The sequence below is a fragment of the Crocodylus siamensis genome, chromosome 1, assembly GCF_052110815.1.
Source record: "Crocodylus siamensis isolate JL-2025a chromosome 1, ASM5211081v1, whole genome shotgun sequence".
Taxonomy (NCBI): Eukaryota; Metazoa; Chordata; order Crocodylia; family Crocodylidae; genus Crocodylus; species Crocodylus siamensis.
The window spans coordinates 133,276,688-133,294,133 of record NC_143395.1 but is presented as its reverse complement, the minus strand read 5'-3'; the positions used below and the strand labels follow the sequence as shown (position 1 = coordinate 133,294,133).

Sequence of the window (17,446 nt, the reverse complement as noted above, 5' to 3'; positions counted from 1 at the left end):
ATCTAGAAGATGCTCTAACTTGCCACCTTTTTGAGGAGTCAAATCTATCTTACTCCTGTAGTATTCATGGAATCATAGGAAATTAGGGTTGGAAGGGATCTCAGGAGATTATCTAGTCCAACCCCCTGCTCAAAGCGGGAGCATCCCAGCCGAGGCTTTCTCCACCCGGGTCTTAAAACTCTCCAAGGATGGAGGTTCCTCCACCTCTCTGCGTAACCTGTTCCAATGTTTTACTGCCCTCCTCCTGAGAGTTTTTCCTAATATCTAACCTAAATATCTCTTGCTGCAACTTGAGACCGTTGCTCCTTGTTTTGTCATTTGCCACCAATGAGGACAGGGGAACTGCCCTCCAGGTGGTCAAAAGCTGCTATTAAAGCCCATCTCTGTCTCCAGAAGCCCAGTTCCTTCAGCCTTTTTGCAGAAGCCATGTGCTGCATACCCCTCACCATTTTGTTGCCCTCTACTGGATTCTCTCCACTTAATCCACATCTTTTCTACAGTGCGGGGCCCAAAACTGAACACAGTACTCCAGATGTGGCCTCGCTAGTGCTGAATAGAAGGTAAGAATCACTTCCCTCAATCTGCTGGCAACACTCCACCAATGCAGCCCCGTAAGCCATTAGCCTTCTTGGCAACAAGAGCACACTGCTGTCTCATATTCAGCTTCTTGTCCACTGTAACCCCCAGGTCCTTTTCTGCAGAGCTGCTGCTTAGCCTATACCGGGTGCATGGGATTGTTCCTTCCTAAGTGCAGGGCTTAGTGTATTGTACACATTAAAAACAAAAATTTCTCATGTTGACCTGAAAGGGCTTGTTCAAAAAAACATGAACTTTCTACTTTCCTCCTTTTATTAACTAACTACACTAAATCAATTCTTGGGGCTCTGTGAGAAAACAAGTGCTGCTTGCACGTTCCCTGTATTAAATGAAATGAGTGTCCTTCTGAAAAGGAACCAGGAACATTTGTTTTTTTAGCAAAATAAATATTTTTTTTTTTTTGTACGCTGAATACATTAAAATGAAGAGAAGAGGCCTTCTTGTACCCGAATGCGGAAGTGAAGGGAAGGGGTAGGGGGAAAAGTCTAGGGTTGGATTACATTTTTGGTTTGGTTTTGTTTCTTTGTTCAGCAGTTTCCTTAGCCCTTTTCAGTGGTAAAATGTGAAAAAGCTGTATCTTGTGGACAATTTTTTTTTCTTTAATTGTTTATGTTAAAGAGCTGCCAGTGCTTTGCGCAACAGGAGTTGGCATATGGACAGACAAATTAGACAGAGTTAAAATGAGTAGGCTTGGCACGTGTCAGCTTCTCTATGGTAACTTTTTTGTGTGTCTACTCTTGCCCCATGGCAAGTGCAAGTAAAACAGCAGCAGCTCAGCCCTGCTTATTCAGGCATAAGGTACACTGGTTTTAGCTTCGATCTGTAGTAGAATAGGAACAAATACTTTAAACAGCTACTGTGGAACAGCTCGCACATGGCAAATGTCTGTCTCTTTTATTTATTTATTTTCTTTTCATGCTTCACCCCTGTTAATTCAGTATAATTTATTCATCGGTCTCTGTTCTTAGTTTTCACCATATCTCTTCAGCTTTTTTCCTCCAGCATCAGTCTGGATTGGTTTAAAACGCAAAGCAACTGCAAAAGTTGCATGTAGTTGAGGGGTTTGTTTTGTTTTAATCAGGAAGCAATTAATTTGTTTAAAGTTGTGTAAGGGTGATGATATAGCCTTTGTTTTTCAAATACTTTTATTAATAGAGGTGCACCAATACATTGGTCCAACATCAGATCGGCACTGATATTAAAAAAAATATCTATATTGGAAATTGGCCTGATGTGGCCGATAATTTGACCGACAAATGGCTCACACATGTGCACAGCCTCGGTGCAGCATGTGGGCAGTGAGAAGCACAGCTGGCAGCATGGAGAGCTGCATGCAGCTGTTGAGTCTGTTGTGATGGATGGGAAGAGGCTGGGGACAGGGCAGAACAAAGCCCCAGCAGCGTGGAAGGTGTGGGGCTAGGGCATGGGCAGGTGCTCCCTGGAGAGAGAGGGGTGTGCAAGATGGAGCCACGACTTGTCTGGGGGGGCACAGGAAGGAGTGGAGGGTGGCTCTCACTGCTGCTCCCACCACTCGTCTGGGAAGGCATGGGGGGGGCGTGTGCCCCCGGATCTGTGTGGGGTGGGCGGCAGCAATGCTGGGAGGGGTCTATGGGGCATCTATGGCAATTTTTTTTTTTGAGTGGCTGCAGCCCTCCCCCGTAGCCCCAGCCCACAGCTGCAGCCTGCCCCACCTGCACCCCACGCAGATTCTAGGCACACTTTCTTCCCCACCCCCACATACCCTCCAAGGGTGCATGCATCAGCGAGAGCCACTCCCCTCCCCCCACTCCCCCTGACAAGCCATGGCTCTGTCCCATGCCCCACCTGCCCCAGCGGGGCAATGCCTACCCTGGCCCCACTCCCTCCGTCACCACAGGCCCTTAATCTGCACCCCCATGCCCCTTCCCTCCCCACCACAACAGACTTACCAGCTGCATGCAGCTGTATCGGAAATCAGATTGGTCTCGGCCGATGTGCCTCCTTAAAAATCGGCTATCAGTATCGATCCCAAAAATCTCTATTGGTGCACCCCTATTAACTTTCTAAAAGTCAATTCTATTCTCATCGATAGTAAAAAGAGCCAAACCATAGCCTTGTTCAAGGGATGCACTAAGTAGTTTCAGCACCACTAATTCAGATGCTAAATTTTTACATTTGAAGTAAAAAAAAAAAAAAAATAGAGAACTTTCTGATTCACCACAGTAAACATACGTGAGCAACAGCAAAAAAATGTCAACGATGATTTCAGTGATGTTTCATTCATTTGTATCAGAACTTTGTCTCTTGATTTTCTAATACTTGTATCAGAGCCATCCCTTGCCTGTAATTTGACAACTTTTATGATATCCTTGTGTTGGATTTTCTTTCCTGAGTCTTGACCTAAAGGTAGAAAAGGTGAGAATACTGCACCAAGGTTATTTATAGAGTATACAATGTGCTGTACCCAAATTATGCATCTTTATTGTTATCTCTATCTCTATTTTGGCATGCCGTGAATTGTGAATATGCAGTTCTTGGTACTTTTCAAACAGCACGTGAAGACACAGATAATGGAACAGAAGTCACTGTGTTACTTTTAACACTCCCTGTTCATGCTGGGTTTGGGGGCTTTTTTGGTGCTGGGCTGTTGGTGTAGCCGTGTTAGTCTAAGGACATAGGCAGGTAAGGTTCTTTGAGTAGATGTGATAGCTTTTATTAGACCAACTGGGTATTTTTGTTGTTTTTTTTTTAAGTCTGTTATGTTGTCTGTTTTGTGTCATCTGGGGAGGTCTTGACTGGGCTTTTTTTTTCTCCTTGACTGGGCTTTTTTTTTCTCTTTTAACGTCACATTTTGTGTCAGGTTGCAGGCAAACCTTTGGTACCAGAAAGCAGCTTCTGTTGACAAAACTTGGTAGTTAATCTCTGAGAGGATCTAGCTGCCATATTTTGAGTAACAGCAGGTGGTGTATGGCATGTTTTGGGACATGAGAAAGTAGAGAGGTTGCTCTCCCATGGCTTCAAATGGCTCTGAAAGAGCCATTTGCCATGTCCAGGAGAGGTGAAAAGGTAGTCTGCTGCTCCCTGATTGTTTCCCTTGGGTTTTATTTTATTTTTGTTTCGTTTTGCCTTCTCGTCCACTGTCACATGGAGAAGCTGCTGTCATGTTCATTAAGAGAAGCTAACAGGAGCAGGAAGAGTTTACGGGAACTCCAGTGCAGGTTCCCATGTAGCTATCAGTAGCGACTGAGCTTGGGAGTTAGGGAAACAGCTTTTGAATTAGAGCTTCTTATACCTTAAGTGCTGGAGGCTGCAAGTGGGAGAGGAACGGGAGGACCCTGATCATACCCATTTTACTGTCTCTTTCAGTATCCGCTCTTTGCCACTGTGTGACACAGACTGCTGGACAAGCTGGACCTGTGGTCTGACCCAGTAAGTGGCAGTTCTTACGTTCTCAGATGGTGCTTCCCTGTCCTAAAACTTTCTGTAGGGCTGACTGCCACATCTCTAATTCTTCTCTGCTCATGGAGGAGGATCTGCTTAGGACTCCCCCCACTTCCTCTTCTTCAGTAAGCTGTTAAGGATGAGAAAGAGGGAGGGCTTCATATCATGCTCTGAAGGTTAGGGTCATTCCCTGCATGATTCTGACCTCCTCTGGACACTTGTTCTTCAACCTAGCCCCCTTTCTAGTGAGAAGCATATATGTCTAGACTTTTTCCATGGATTGTTCCAGGCTTGGACTCAATAAGTTGCATTGTGCCTGAGGGGAGAAAAACTGTCTCAGTAGGTTAGACCTGGAGACCTGATCTCTTAGGCTATGCCAACACAAAGCTGCCTCTGTCCACAGACAGCAGCCACCACTGCCAATCCACCAGAGTGCTTGCATTCACAGTGCTTTAGAATTGTTGGTTGTAGCCATGTTGGTCTAAGGATACAGGCAGTCAAGTTTCTTTGGGTAGATGTGATATCTCTTATTAGACCAACTAAACAGTTGGAAAAATTGTTCTTTGCAAGCTTGCAAAGAACAAACACCCTTCTACAGGCATAGGTAAAGGGCGTCTGTGCATGAAAGCTTGCAAAGAACAATTTTTCCAACTATTTAGGTGGTCTAATGAAAGAGACCACATCTATCCAAAGAATCTTGGCTGCCTGCATCCACCATGTATTTCTAACAGCTGTATGCAGCTCCACAACAGCAGCTATGCTGCCAGGGTGGAAAGTGCACACGAGAAGAAACCAGCTGCTGAACAGACCAGAGCAACTAGCTGAAGGCACAAGTTTTTACATGGCTTATTTTAGATCTGCTGGCAGAATTTTGTAACGTAAGCCAAGCCTGGATTTTGAGCTGTCGATAGCTACTTCCTTAACTGGGGAACTGCTGGAGGGATCAGAAAATGGTAAGCATCTCTCTGAAAACTGAAGCTGGTCACAGAGTCAGGTCCACAGGGGTGCAGCGGTATGGTTGCATCCCCCTTTCTGCCACTGACCCAGGTACACAAGGAGCACCAGAGGCACTTCTGCCCTGCTCTGGCTGCAGGCCCTTGGTGGGGTTTGGGATCAGCTGGGAATAGCGTTGACAGCACATGGGCTCCTGGTTCACAGATTGTAAGAGGCTGGAAGGGACCTTGCAAGATCATCAGGTCCAGCCCCACTGCACTAGGCAGGAAAGACTACTGGGGTCAGGTGACCCCAGGGAGGTGACTATCCAGTCTCCTTCAAGCACCTGTTCCTGGCCAGCAAGGGACACCTTGGGAGGAATGGGCAGGCACACTTCTGCTGCATCCCCAGCTGAGTCTGGCACCTTGCACAGCTGTTCCCCATGGCCTGTGGCAGGAGTGGGGCAGGAGGAGCTTTAGGGCTGTTCCCCAGCTGGGGACAGCAGCAGTGTCAGATGCGTCTCTTCTACCCTTCCTTCATGCTTTTGCTCCTGGTGTCCTGCACCAACCCAGGGGTTCCAGCCGTGCCTCGCTCACATCCCCCAGTGGTCTGAGAGGCAGTATGCCTTTACTTAAATCCTGAATTTGCCCATGGCTGGACACAGTTTGGACCCCCCAGCATGGTCTTTTTTGTTCAACATGTAATCTGGTTGGGATGGGTCAAGCAATAGGCTCTCATCTTTCAGTGGAGTGAGGGGAGAGGGCAACTTTTGGAACAAGCTGAGGTTGAAAGAAGGCTTTATTTGCTTTTGCTACTGACTCTATCTGGCCTTTGTGGGTTAACTGGTAAGTTAAACAAGACTCAGGGTCTTCCTCTCACCCTGACAAGCAGGACATAGGGTGGGGCAGTACCATTCAACACAAGCAGGGCTCCGTGACCTAATCTAGTGGGTTTTCTCCGAGTTTCTGGCCAGCTGTACTTCGCTGTTTCTTGGGTTTGGCATAGGCCTGCTTGCTTTTCATCTAGGAGCTACTGTCCTTGAGGTATGGTGGTGTCCTTGTAATGCCATCGGTTACATCTCAAGGAAGGAGGTAGAGCTGGGTGTCTTGTGCAGGTGTGGAGCCAGGGTACTAAAGAAAGTGCCTCTGAAAGGGAGACTGTTAATTAGAGCTATACAAACAACCCAGATCATAGCCTTCCTTCTTTCTGTCAACAGCTGCCAGTTGTCTTGGAAGAGCCATTTTCTTGCACCAAAAAGAATTCCAGAGGGAGTGTAAATAAACACGGGTATTTGCTGAGTAGGAAATATTTAACCCAGCTAATTTCAAGTTGCAAGAACTTAAAGTGGAAAATGAGCAAAAGCACTATTTACTGCCAGGAAACCTGTATCTCCGAGTTTAGTTTCTATTAACTTATTAATCAGTTGTTGTGTTTTATCTGCGGTGACTGTAATTGGCTCTGTGGTAACTTTGTATGACATTTTGGATTGTTGCCTTGTTTTTGTGTTGCATTTCTGCAGCTTTTATTTGCAAACTAGCAATCTAAGAGCTATTAACTACATCGGGTACATTCAGACATCAAGAAGTGGCTGCCCAGAACTTGTCTTGCTAAAAGTGTCAGATCAGCAGCAAAGTTCTGCCTGCCTTTTCTTACCCTCATGCTTTTTCTCCTTTTTGGAGTGTGAATAAGGACCCATAAGTTTCTCCCGGGGGGGAAAAAATATACAACCTGGATCCAGGCTCGTTCACACCTGACAAACTCACACTCCCAACTGGGTTAAATATTTGCTTGCGCTAATGATCATGAACCATGAAGAGAGTGCAGCCTCCCCTGCTGATGTTTCATCTTCCAGGGAATTGCCTGTAGTGTCATTAGGTTTCTACTACATTGCCTCATAATCTTTTTCCTGGCATTTTAATAATCTAAATATGTGTAATTGTTTTATAACCATCTCTGAGTCAAGTGACTGCCTATTTAAAGGTTGAATGTTGCTGTGCCACCGCTAAAACTGAGATCCAGCTCTTAGCTGGCGACATAAAAGAGTGAGTCAGGGAAAGGGAATGCTTGTGGCAGGTGGCACCTGACCATCGCTTGTTAGTTTTCTGCGACTTGAATTCCCACCTCCGGAGTGACATCACTATACTACTAATCGATAAGAGGGCTGACTAATGCTAGAACAACTCACAGAGATCTTTCTGCAGACACAGAGAAAAACTTCTGTGTTGGAATGAAAGAAGAAACATCCTGTTAAATACGAGCTGCTTGCTGTTTGTTTAGTACCCCCAGTATTGTTCTTGTGAGTGTCGCACTGAAGTCTTATGTTTCTGGCAGGTGTGAGGGATGAAGGGCGCTAGACTTTGTCCTGAGAAGAGTTCCACATTACTGCCACACTGGTGATGAGAAGCTTGCCATCAGCTTTGAAATGAGCAAACAACTACTACAAAGCAAGATGCAGCAAGAATATCGGAACATTTGTGTCCTTTTGCCCAACAGAGAACAGCTTAACTTAATCGTTGGGGTGAGTTGATTTTAAAGTTTTCTTCTGAGATGTTGGCACCACACATACCTCTTGTATTTTAATAGCCAGAGCTGTGATAAGGCTGAGTGTATTAACTGTTATTGTTCTCATAGATGTACTCTGCTAATCCATTGACCTAGCAGCTACTGACTAATTTTAACATAATTGCTATTTTTGTTTCCTAAAGGCTAGACCAGCAAAAATGCTTAATTTTTACTTAAGTCTCTCTTTTTACCTTTGAAAATGAGTCCCCAGTTTTTAATTCCCTTTCACTCTTCCCAAAATGTTTTGTAACAAATTGAAATGAAAATCCAGCCGCTTAGAATGAAATGTGAAATGGCTTGATCAGTTGATTTTGGCAGACACGGCTAATTTACATTAACTACCCTGCAGTTTCTCTCAACTATTCAAGCTGGAAGAATTCAGATGCTGTTTTGTAAATGAGTCTTTTTAAGAATTTATTCTTTTGTTATAATATATATTTTTAACCTGTTTAAATAAAATAATGATGCATCCAAAGGGTGCCAAGTACTTTGTGAAATAATTTATTATCCTCACTTTTCCTTTGGAGGAAATCTGAAGCACAAAGAGGCAAAGTAGCTAGTAAGAAGTCGTTACACCAGTGGCTGTCAACCATTTTGGACTCAAGGAACCCCTCTATAACTTTCTGTGAATTAAGTGGTGCCCAGTTTCAAAAACGAATTTATATATAACTGTGCATACCTTTTTGCAGAGGGGCCAGGCAGTGAAGGTATGGGATTGTCCAGGCAGGCACAAAGCACCTTGACTGAAAATCCCTACTTTACACATACATGTGTATACAGAGTTAGATCTGTTGACTCCATGTATGGACATCCTGTCCACATGACCTCCTGCCTCCTTTTGTAAAAACAGGTTGGCATATGAGAGAGCGAACTGATGTATGAAGCAGTTGAGTTCTCTTGCTTGTTTGCTATCTAAATTACTTACTGTCCCTTTGGATGATGTTTTAATGGTTTTAGGTCTGTAATGCGTGGCCACATGGTGGTCTGCAGACTGGCTAGGGGACCTGCGAAAGATGACTGTGGTCAATGAAAAATATGTGAATACCAACACTTGCAATTCAGAGGGATCCACACCTCCATTTGAAATTTGTTTAAGGATCTGTAAATTAAATAAGATTAAATTAAATATCTGTAAATGAAAAACACTAGCCTAGTTGTTTTAGGTTATTATCCCAAGGAGGAGGAGAGAAATAGAGACAGATATGGTAAATTCCTATTCTAAATATGTAACAAAGATGAGTTTAGAAACTATGCATGCTAATCTTTAAATCCACAGAAGAATTTTCCCACCTGCTGTGCTGAGATGTTACCATCACTGGAAAAAAAAGCATAGACTAGATTGATCGGAAACTTAGCAACAGGCATCAGAGCTCTTCCCTTTTGGGTCACCAGTTCAAGTCCAGCCCAGAAAGGCAACTAAAAATCGCATGGTCTGATGGCTGTCCTAGTGGAATAGTAGTTTTAGTTAAGTCCCTATTGGACAGTATGCTGGTTAGAGACGGTTGTGGGTAGGTGTTTATACTGAGTGTCTCTCTCATTGCTAGCTCTTTTATTTGTTTAAACAGATGCAACAGGTTTTGAAGGCTGACCTACCCGCACATCTTTGGGCACTGACACAACTAAATGTTTCCAAACATTTTCTGTTGATATTACATCAGTGCTGGCAAGTGCTAGAGTGGAAAAGTTGCAGGTGTTTAAGCACCAACTTATGTAAACCTCAGAGTAAGTCTGGGTGACACCAGTATTTGAAATTGGAGGTGCACCAATAGATCAGCTGCATATCAGATCAGCACTGATAAAAAGGAAAATTAACATTATCAGCAGTCAGCTTTTTTTGGCCAGTGTAGCTGATAATGTCACCGATTAAATGCTGCATGCATGCAGCTGCAGCACACACGCAGCCAAGAATGCAGCCTGGCAGCTTGGACAGCAGTGTCCAGTTGGAAAGTCTGTGATGGGTAAGGGGCGGGGGGAGGGAAGGGGTGTGGGGAGGCAGATCGAGGGTCCCCACAGTGAGGGAGGGAGGGAGTGGGGCAGGCGCTGCCCAGCCAGGGCAGTGAATGCATTCCCAGGAGTGAGACAGAACTGTGGGTGGTTTGAGGGTTGCGGGGGGTGAGAATTGGGGCAGGTCCCCACCTTTGCATGCACCCCTGGGGAGGCATGGGAGATGCATGCTTCCCCCTCCCACCCCAATTTGTGCACAGGGTGAGAGCAGGCTGCCTGCTGTGGGCTTGGGACCGGGGGCTGTGCCAGCCCCTTCCTAGTGGAGTGGGGGCTGGGCTGGGGCTGTGCTGGGGGCAGGTGGTGGCTGCACTGGGAGGGGTAACTATGGGGTGGGCTTTGGCCAACTCAAAATTCCCTGTAATCCCCCCTCTCAGCACCACCCCCACCCACCCTGAGCACAGTCCCAGCCCAGCCCCCTGCCTGGAAGAGGGCAGCGCAGCCGCTGTCCCCCACCATGCCTGCCATGCCTCCTCTGAGGGTGTGCACAGCAGCAGGGAGCTGCCCCCCTCCAGCCCCCCAGTACCCTGGGGGTTGCATTCACTGACCTGACTAGACAGCCCCTGTCCTACTACCTCCCTCACTGTGGGGGCCTCAATATGCTCCTCCCCCAACCCCCCCAACTTACCAGTGGGATGCTGCTCTCCGAGCTGCCAGGCTGCATTCCTGTAAATCAGCTATCAGTTCAGCATCAGCTGATATGACTGGTTAATAACTGGCCATCAGTATCAGCCAAGAAAATTTTTCTGTACACCCCTATTTGAAATAGTTGTGACAGTTAGTGGCCCATCTAACTTAAGGTTTCTCATCCTGACATTTGTGGGTTTCTTTCTTTTTGTCTTTTTAACTGCACCCCTCCTTCAGTGTAGTCAGGGTTACTGATGATTTGGCCAGCTAATCCATCTTTAAAATATTAGCCTGAAGCATTTTGAACTATAGCAGCTTTAATAAGTGTAGATGGGGTCTTTAGAGTTCAGCTTTACAGTGCAAGCAAGAATGGAAGGAATGCCAGGCACATCTTTCAGGCCATTTCTGCCTCATTTCCTGAAGCCTCTTTGAAGGGCCATGTTGTTGAAAGGCTGAGTGGACTGCACAGAGTGCAGCCCCTTTGATAGTTTATCTTGAAAGTGTAGAGCCGTATATATTTGCCTTCAGAGATTTTTAAGGGATCTGTAACTTTATACCTGTCAATAGCCTTTTAAAAAGTTTTTGCTTCTCACTTACTTCTGTCTGTCTCTTTGGTTAAACAGTTGGTTAAATATTGTACTGGATGTACTCTGATATGTCTGTGTATAGAGAAAAATATAGCTAACTGATGCAAAACATGAATTCTCAGAAACACAACTGGGTATAGAACACACAGGGAATGAAACCTGATTCTTAGGATAAATTCAAAGCCAGTAACAAATTCCACCTGTTACAGTTTTAAAAAACCTACAAAATAAAAAGATTCTTCCACTTGTGAAGTCTTAAAGGGGCAAAGGAGCAACTTGTCCAGCAAGACCAGTAGCATTTAGATTTAATGAGCACAACCACAAACAGCATCTTTTGCTATTATAATAGTGTTTGCTCAAGACAGCAAAATTGTAAAGTGCCAGACAAATCCTGGGCGTTAGCATTACTACTAAGTAATCAGTCCACCAAGGTAGGTAAATATCATTCTTTTTTCAGCAGACCAAAGATCTTGCTCTTGATAAGTAAGGGATGTATGCATGTATTTCCCATAACTTCCGTTAAGAGACACCACATAAATCCTGTTCATCCAATTGAGACTATACCTGGCCATTTTATGTGATCAGGTCTGGATCCATAGGGTAAGGTTTGTGCTTCTTGTTTAACTTTTCACAGGTTAGTGTTATGAAGGGTGGTGGGGGTTGGGAGAAGAATACAGTTCATAAAAGATTCCTTCCATTCTTCAATATTAAATGTGTCCAAGTTCATTTAGTTGTCAGCAACCTCCTATTTTCCTTGGTTGTATAAATGATTGATAGATGCCCTGCAAACCATCCTCTCAAACAGTGGTTTCCCAACACCAGAAGGGCTGCCATGGAATCTTAAAGAAAAAGCAAAGATGTGAAGGGTATTGGAGCTTACTAAGATCCTTTGCAAATTTGAATCAAAGTCAGAGAAGTCTGACCTGCCAACAAGGGGTGTTGTTTGGGTGTAGAAGGGGACAGCATGGCTGAAAGTGTACAGGTCCTCTAGGACAGGGGTTTTCAACCTTTTTTGGTTGAAAATAGCCATTCAAGAAGCAGGGAGTCACTTGGCCGGTTGACAAGCTGGGGGGCTCCCCTGCATGCAGTGGCACACCTGGAAACACTGGCAGTAAAACCAGAAGTGCTGCTGATGAAACAGGAATTGCCCCCGCTTCTCTGTGCTGCTGCGGCATATCCCCTGGGGCTTTCCCAAATGCCCCCAGGGGTATGCATACCCCTGGTTGACAAACGCACTCTAGGAAGATGTGGTCTAGGTCTTGAGGAGCTTACACAGGCAGTGAGTGGGACAGTACATTGTAGATTCTGATCATACTGGGTGACACAGACGACCCCTACATGACATGCTACTGTGCAGTAGCAACAAGTTACTGTGCAGTAGCGTTGGGAGAGGGCACAGTAGCATTGTAGTAATGAGTTACTGCGCAGCAGCTTGTTGCTACTGCGCAGTAGTGTCAGGAAAAACCATGCAGGGATGTTACTCTGCAGTAACGCCACTTATTGTGCAGTCGTTTAGTACTTGGTTATGCAAGTACTAAATGACTGCATGGTAACAACTTCACAGTCCACTGCTCGTGTAGAAAAAATAGGAACATGCTTCCCAACTCGGAAGATTCTGGCAAATAGACTTAATAGAAGCATGCAAACCTGAGTCTTTCTTTTGGCCCTTGGGGGATTATTGGCCACAGCACAGTGTGTAAATGGCACAGTGATTCTGATTTTGGTAGCATTTTTCACTCTACTTGCTGAGCACTTGTCCATATATGATGTTACTCCAGAATAGCTGTAAATGATTATATAAGGGCCTTAAGCAGACAACTATAACCCTATGTTCCTTGAGTAAAGGAAGGGTTGATAACATTCTTGGTCTTTGGATACCATCATGGTGGACTTGGGATAATCTAAGTACTGTAATAAGGGAGAAAAGAACTCTAGGTGGAGAGGACAGATTTCATAGACATCAGGGCTGGAAGGGACCTCGGGAGATCATCGAGTCCAGCCCCCTGCCCGAAGGGCAGGAAGTCAGCTGGGGTCATAGGATCCCAGCAAGTTAAGCATCCAATTTACTCTTGAAGGTGTTCATTGTAGGTGCTTGAACCACCTCCGCTGGCAGACTGTTGCAGACCTTGGGGGCTCGGACAGTAAAGAAATTCTTCCTTATGTCCAGCCTGAAACGGTCTTGCAGGAGTTTGTGACCGTTCGACCTCGTCATCCCTTGGGGCGCTCTGGTGAACAAATGTTCCCCCAGATCCTGGTGGTCACCCCTGATAAACTTATAGGTGGCCATCAGATCACCCCGAGCCTGCGCTTTTCCAAGCTAAAGAGTCCCATAGCTCTCAGCCTGTCATCATAAGGTCTGTTTTCCTGACCTCTGATCATGCGCATGGCTCTCCTCTGGACTCTCTCAAGCTCCTCCACATCCTTTTTGAATTGTGGAGCCCAAAACTGGACGCAGTACTCCAGCTGCGGCCTCACCAAGGCCGAGTACAAGGGGAGAATGACGTCCCGGGATTTGCTCGAGAAGCATCTATGTAAGAATAGTTTATTGGAAGGGACTGTTAGTAGAGTTAAGGGAATATAGGGCATGAAAACAAAGATACGCATGACCAAAGCTGTGCATGGCCTTGAAGATTAGAAACGTGAAAAAGTTGAGTATTGATGAAAGGATTTGAAGAGGGGAATGACATGGATGGGGCTGTGTGTATTTTATAGGCAATTTTATTACTTGCCTCATTCAGAGTGTCCTGTACTTGCCTTCAGATGTTTAGCTTCAGAAAATTCCATGTTTATAAGAAGGCTTCTGCTTGTTTTGAATATGAAAGTATGTGAAACGTGTCTAATTGTGTAGAACAGGCCTGTCCCACATACGGCCTGCAGGCTGCCATGCGGCCCACCAAGCCATTTTCTGAGGCTTATGGTGCTGCAACTGGAAACTAAAGTAAACACTGTTTACTTTTGTTTCTACCCCTTGTCCCTGGAGCAACTTCCTAATGGCTGCTGAAGGGCTGGAGAAGGGACAAGGTTCCCACATGCACCACAGATTGACATCGCTGACGCGGTGCGGCTCCTCCCCTCCCCCCTCGTTTCACGGTGTCCCTTCCTCACCCTACCCCTCCCTTCCTCATTTGCATGCCAGCCCCGCCCTGCGCCAGTCCCCACCAGCCACGTGGGCTGGAGCAGGTCACGGAGCAGCAAGGGGCGCGGATGCTGGCTCGGAGGGATGCTGCGGCCGGGCCTGTGGGAGATGCTGCTGCCACTGCTGCTGTGACTGTCAGGGTGGGAAGCCAGTGCCGCTCCCGCATGCCCCTGCGCCCGTAGACATCGCGCTGGGGGTGGTGAGTCGCAGGCCCCAGGGAGGGGGGCGGTCTCTGCTGCTTGGGCTTGGGCTTGGGCTCAGGCTCGGGCTGCCCCAGGGGAGAGGGAGCAGGGGGGTGTCCCTGCACATCCTGCACCCCACTGTTCCTGAGTCCCCCACATGTCCCCCTGGCTCCTGAGCCCAGGCACGCAGGTGTGGGAGCATCCTCGAGGCTGCCCAGATGGCAAGGAGGACACGGCGGGGTCAGGCAGCACCCCTTGACCCCTGCGCCCCCCAGGTCGCATGAGCGCCCACTTCTGGCCCATGGGGTGATCAAAAGTTCATGATCTGGCCCCACATTCAAAAAGGTTGGACACTCCTGGTGTAGAACGTATACACTGTCATGCACAACAACATTTGCATGTACTCTAGTTGTAGTTACCAGTACATCAGCACTCTTTAAAACATCTCTTCTACAGTAAGTAAATGTTTGGTTACATGTGTTTCTGTGCTGAACTCGTTTATGTGGGGAAAGGATGAAGACCTCAGTTTAGCAGGGCTTTTAATTTTACAACTGCATATCACTGCCATAAGAATACCTGGCTAAGGTTACAGCATCAGCATTCTGCAGCAAGATCTGGGATCTAGATCAGTGGTGCTCAGCTGCCTGGCCGTGTGGGTCAGATGAGTGACATGGGGCCAGTCTGTAGGCCTGATCCAGCATGAGTTCAGCATGTTGTTGATCCAGGGGTGCAATTCAGCATACCAACCCGGCCCTGCATGCCAGATCCAGCTACCGAGTTACCCCTTACGCTGGCGCAATCCAGTACACAGGGCCACATCATCCAGCCCGCAGGGTTCCTCATGGGTCCAGAAATTTGGCAGTGGAGGTGTAGTGGCAGCATTAATTTCCGCAGTTGTAGAATCCACCCCCTCAGCCCAAATGCCCTCCTTGCAGCATAGATTCAGCATCACTATTGGATTAACTCGGGCTCTTTGTTGTCCAAGCCCAGTGAAATCTGAAAACCCTAATAAAGAAACAGCAAAGTGTGAGGACAGGAGCTAGCTCCATTCCACCTCTTCTTCTTCCCCCACCTGGGTTGTCACTCTGTCCCTTCATGCCACCTGATCCTGAACTTTTTGTTGTTTGCTGCTTCTCAGCTCTCTCGCTCAATCTCTCTCTCTCTCTCTCCATCCCTGTTTTTTTTTATATCACTTCTGCCTATAAGGTGTTTGGTAAACTTTCAAGCTCTTTAAATTCTACTCTTGGCTAGGAGTCAGATACTGGAAAAAAGAAATCAGCTTGATAACATTGCATGGAAGGAAGGAGGTGGGCAAGAAGCCATGCAGCAGCTTTGAAAATCAAGAGTTTAATCTCTGCAGGGTCAAAGTCAATGGAATAAATTCCCTCTGCATCATCCTGCAGACTGCTGTTCAAAGCCTGAAGCAGTATGGTGTGTGTCTTTATCTTTTTGAGAGAAAGTTTACACCTCTGATTTCTCAAAACCTCCAAGTTTTACTTCTCTTTGTGGTAAAGGCTTTTATTTCTGTGGAGAAAAATAACATTCCCTGACAATGTCTGTAAGCAGAGTATTTGGGCTGTGCAGACCCAACTGATGCAACATTGAATTCTGCTGTCTCATTATAAAAGGACACAAGTATACTGGAGCCTTTAGTCCTTGTCTTACTAAGGCAAGAACAAAAAGGACAGTGATTCTCAACCAGGGTGCCACAACACTTTTGGGGTGCCATGTGGTCCTTTTAAGGGTATCATGGTGTGCTGTGTGTAATTAGCACTGTTAGGTATACACACACCTACATGATTCATAAGATAAACCCACATATTTCAAATAGGTATCCATAGTGTCAAAACCCCTCTGACCTGTTTTGGTCTTTCAGAGTTCTTTGCAACAGAAGAATTCCTCTAATATTTTTTTTCCCTTGGTCAAAAAGACAAGTGAAAGCTCAGAGGATTTGCCTTGGGTCTAAAACAGTTGAGGTTGACGTGAAAGGAAGGGGAAAGAATGCTCCCCTACTGCAAGGAAAAAACCTACCCCAAAATAATCTTGTGTGGAGAACAGAGTTATGCCCTCTGTTTCTGATACAATTATTCACATATCTGTTGATTTTTTTTTAACTTGTCTTGCCAGGAAAAACTATTCAGTGCTGGGGTATGCGAGCATCCTGTAACCCTGAGTTGGTTGTTTCTTTCAGGTCAAAGCCACTGGACAGGAACTTTTCCAGCAAGTTTGTGATTTAATGAAGATTAAAGACCCTCATTTCTTTGGTCTAAGTATTGTTAAAAGTAAGTTCTGTTCACAGAGTAAATGACTTCACAAATGTCCACGGACACATTTGTATATCTCTTGTGTGTGTATTAATGTTTTGGCCACACCATGGGGAGGACACAAGGAGAATGTATTGTGGTACTGTCACAAACTGTGGTACGTTATCCAAAACCTTTGTAAAATTTTTGATCGTTGTTCCATGAGCAGATACATTTAAGGGAGATGAAAGAGGGTCAACTATTTAATCTTGTTCTACCTTTTGGATGTTTCCTGTAGCTAAGTTGTTTGCCAACACTTTTGCTGTTGAGTGAATTCAAAGTGTCAGTTGTTACACAGGAGATGAAATGTAATAGGACTCTGTGGCTAGAAGCATAACACATTTTCTAAAGCCACAAATTGCAAAGAATGCTTGTAAAAATGTAAGGGCTTTCAGGGGGAAGGGAGATTTGAATGTGCAGGATTGGCTAGACCAGGCTATATCAATGGTCAATATAAGCCGATGTCCTGTCACTGAGAGGGGTCTGTACCTGATATATCTAACAGGAAGTAAGCTATCCTGCTGTAGGCTGATGTAGAATAATTTACCATTTAAGTTGTCAGCTGTCAGAGATTGTCTTGGTTCCCATAGCTTGAGGAGATTTATACTCCTTCCAAAAATGGTCGTTTTTTAATATTTAGATAATATTATTGTCATTCATACAAAAAGAGGGACTTTTTCAGTCCCTCTCAGTATGACTGTGGTGATCTCTTACAGCAGTGAATTCCACAGGGTAATTCTGCATTATGTGAAAGAACTATTTACTTTCAATTGATTTTTGAATTTTCTACCTTCATGATTTTTATCAAATATTCCCTGATTCTTGCGTTAAGGTACTTCTGAAGGCATTTACATTTGAAGACAATATATCGATATAACTTCCTTTTGATATGGAATCAGATCAAACTAAATCAAAATAAACTTGCCTTACTTTGGATTTCGTTAGCCACCTAGCGCGTTCCGTTCTCATAACCAATTCAGTTTACAGGTACATCTGTAGTTTAAACCACAGTGTGTTTGTTTTCTGGTTTTTGGGGTGGGGTTTATCAACAAAAACTAAAAGGTTTAATTTTACATACGCTCACTCTGCTCTGTATGA

At 45.4% G+C, this 17,446-nt stretch overlaps 1 protein-coding gene across 7 annotated transcripts in view; it reads left to right on the top strand.

Moving 5' to 3' along the window:
* Nucleotides 1–17,446, top strand: part of FRMD1 (FERM domain containing 1) — a 63,990-nt gene that overhangs the window by 11,452 nt on the left and 35,092 nt on the right. For 4 of the 7 annotated variants that reach the window (XM_090043189.1, XM_090043171.1, XM_090043180.1 and 1 more), the window contains exons 2-3: nucleotides 7,282–7,468; nucleotides 16,237–16,327. In XM_090043189.1, coding sequence (XP_089899315.1) covers nucleotides 7,373–7,468; nucleotides 16,237–16,327 — 187 coding nt within the window. In that variant the 5' untranslated portion in view covers nucleotides 7,282–7,372. Of the gene's footprint in view, nucleotides 1–500; nucleotides 561–3,942; nucleotides 4,006–6,973; nucleotides 6,993–7,281; nucleotides 7,469–16,236; nucleotides 16,328–17,446 lie in introns of those variants that run through there. The other 3 variants (XM_090043153.1, XM_090043144.1, XM_090043162.1) reach the window with 3 other exon arrangements.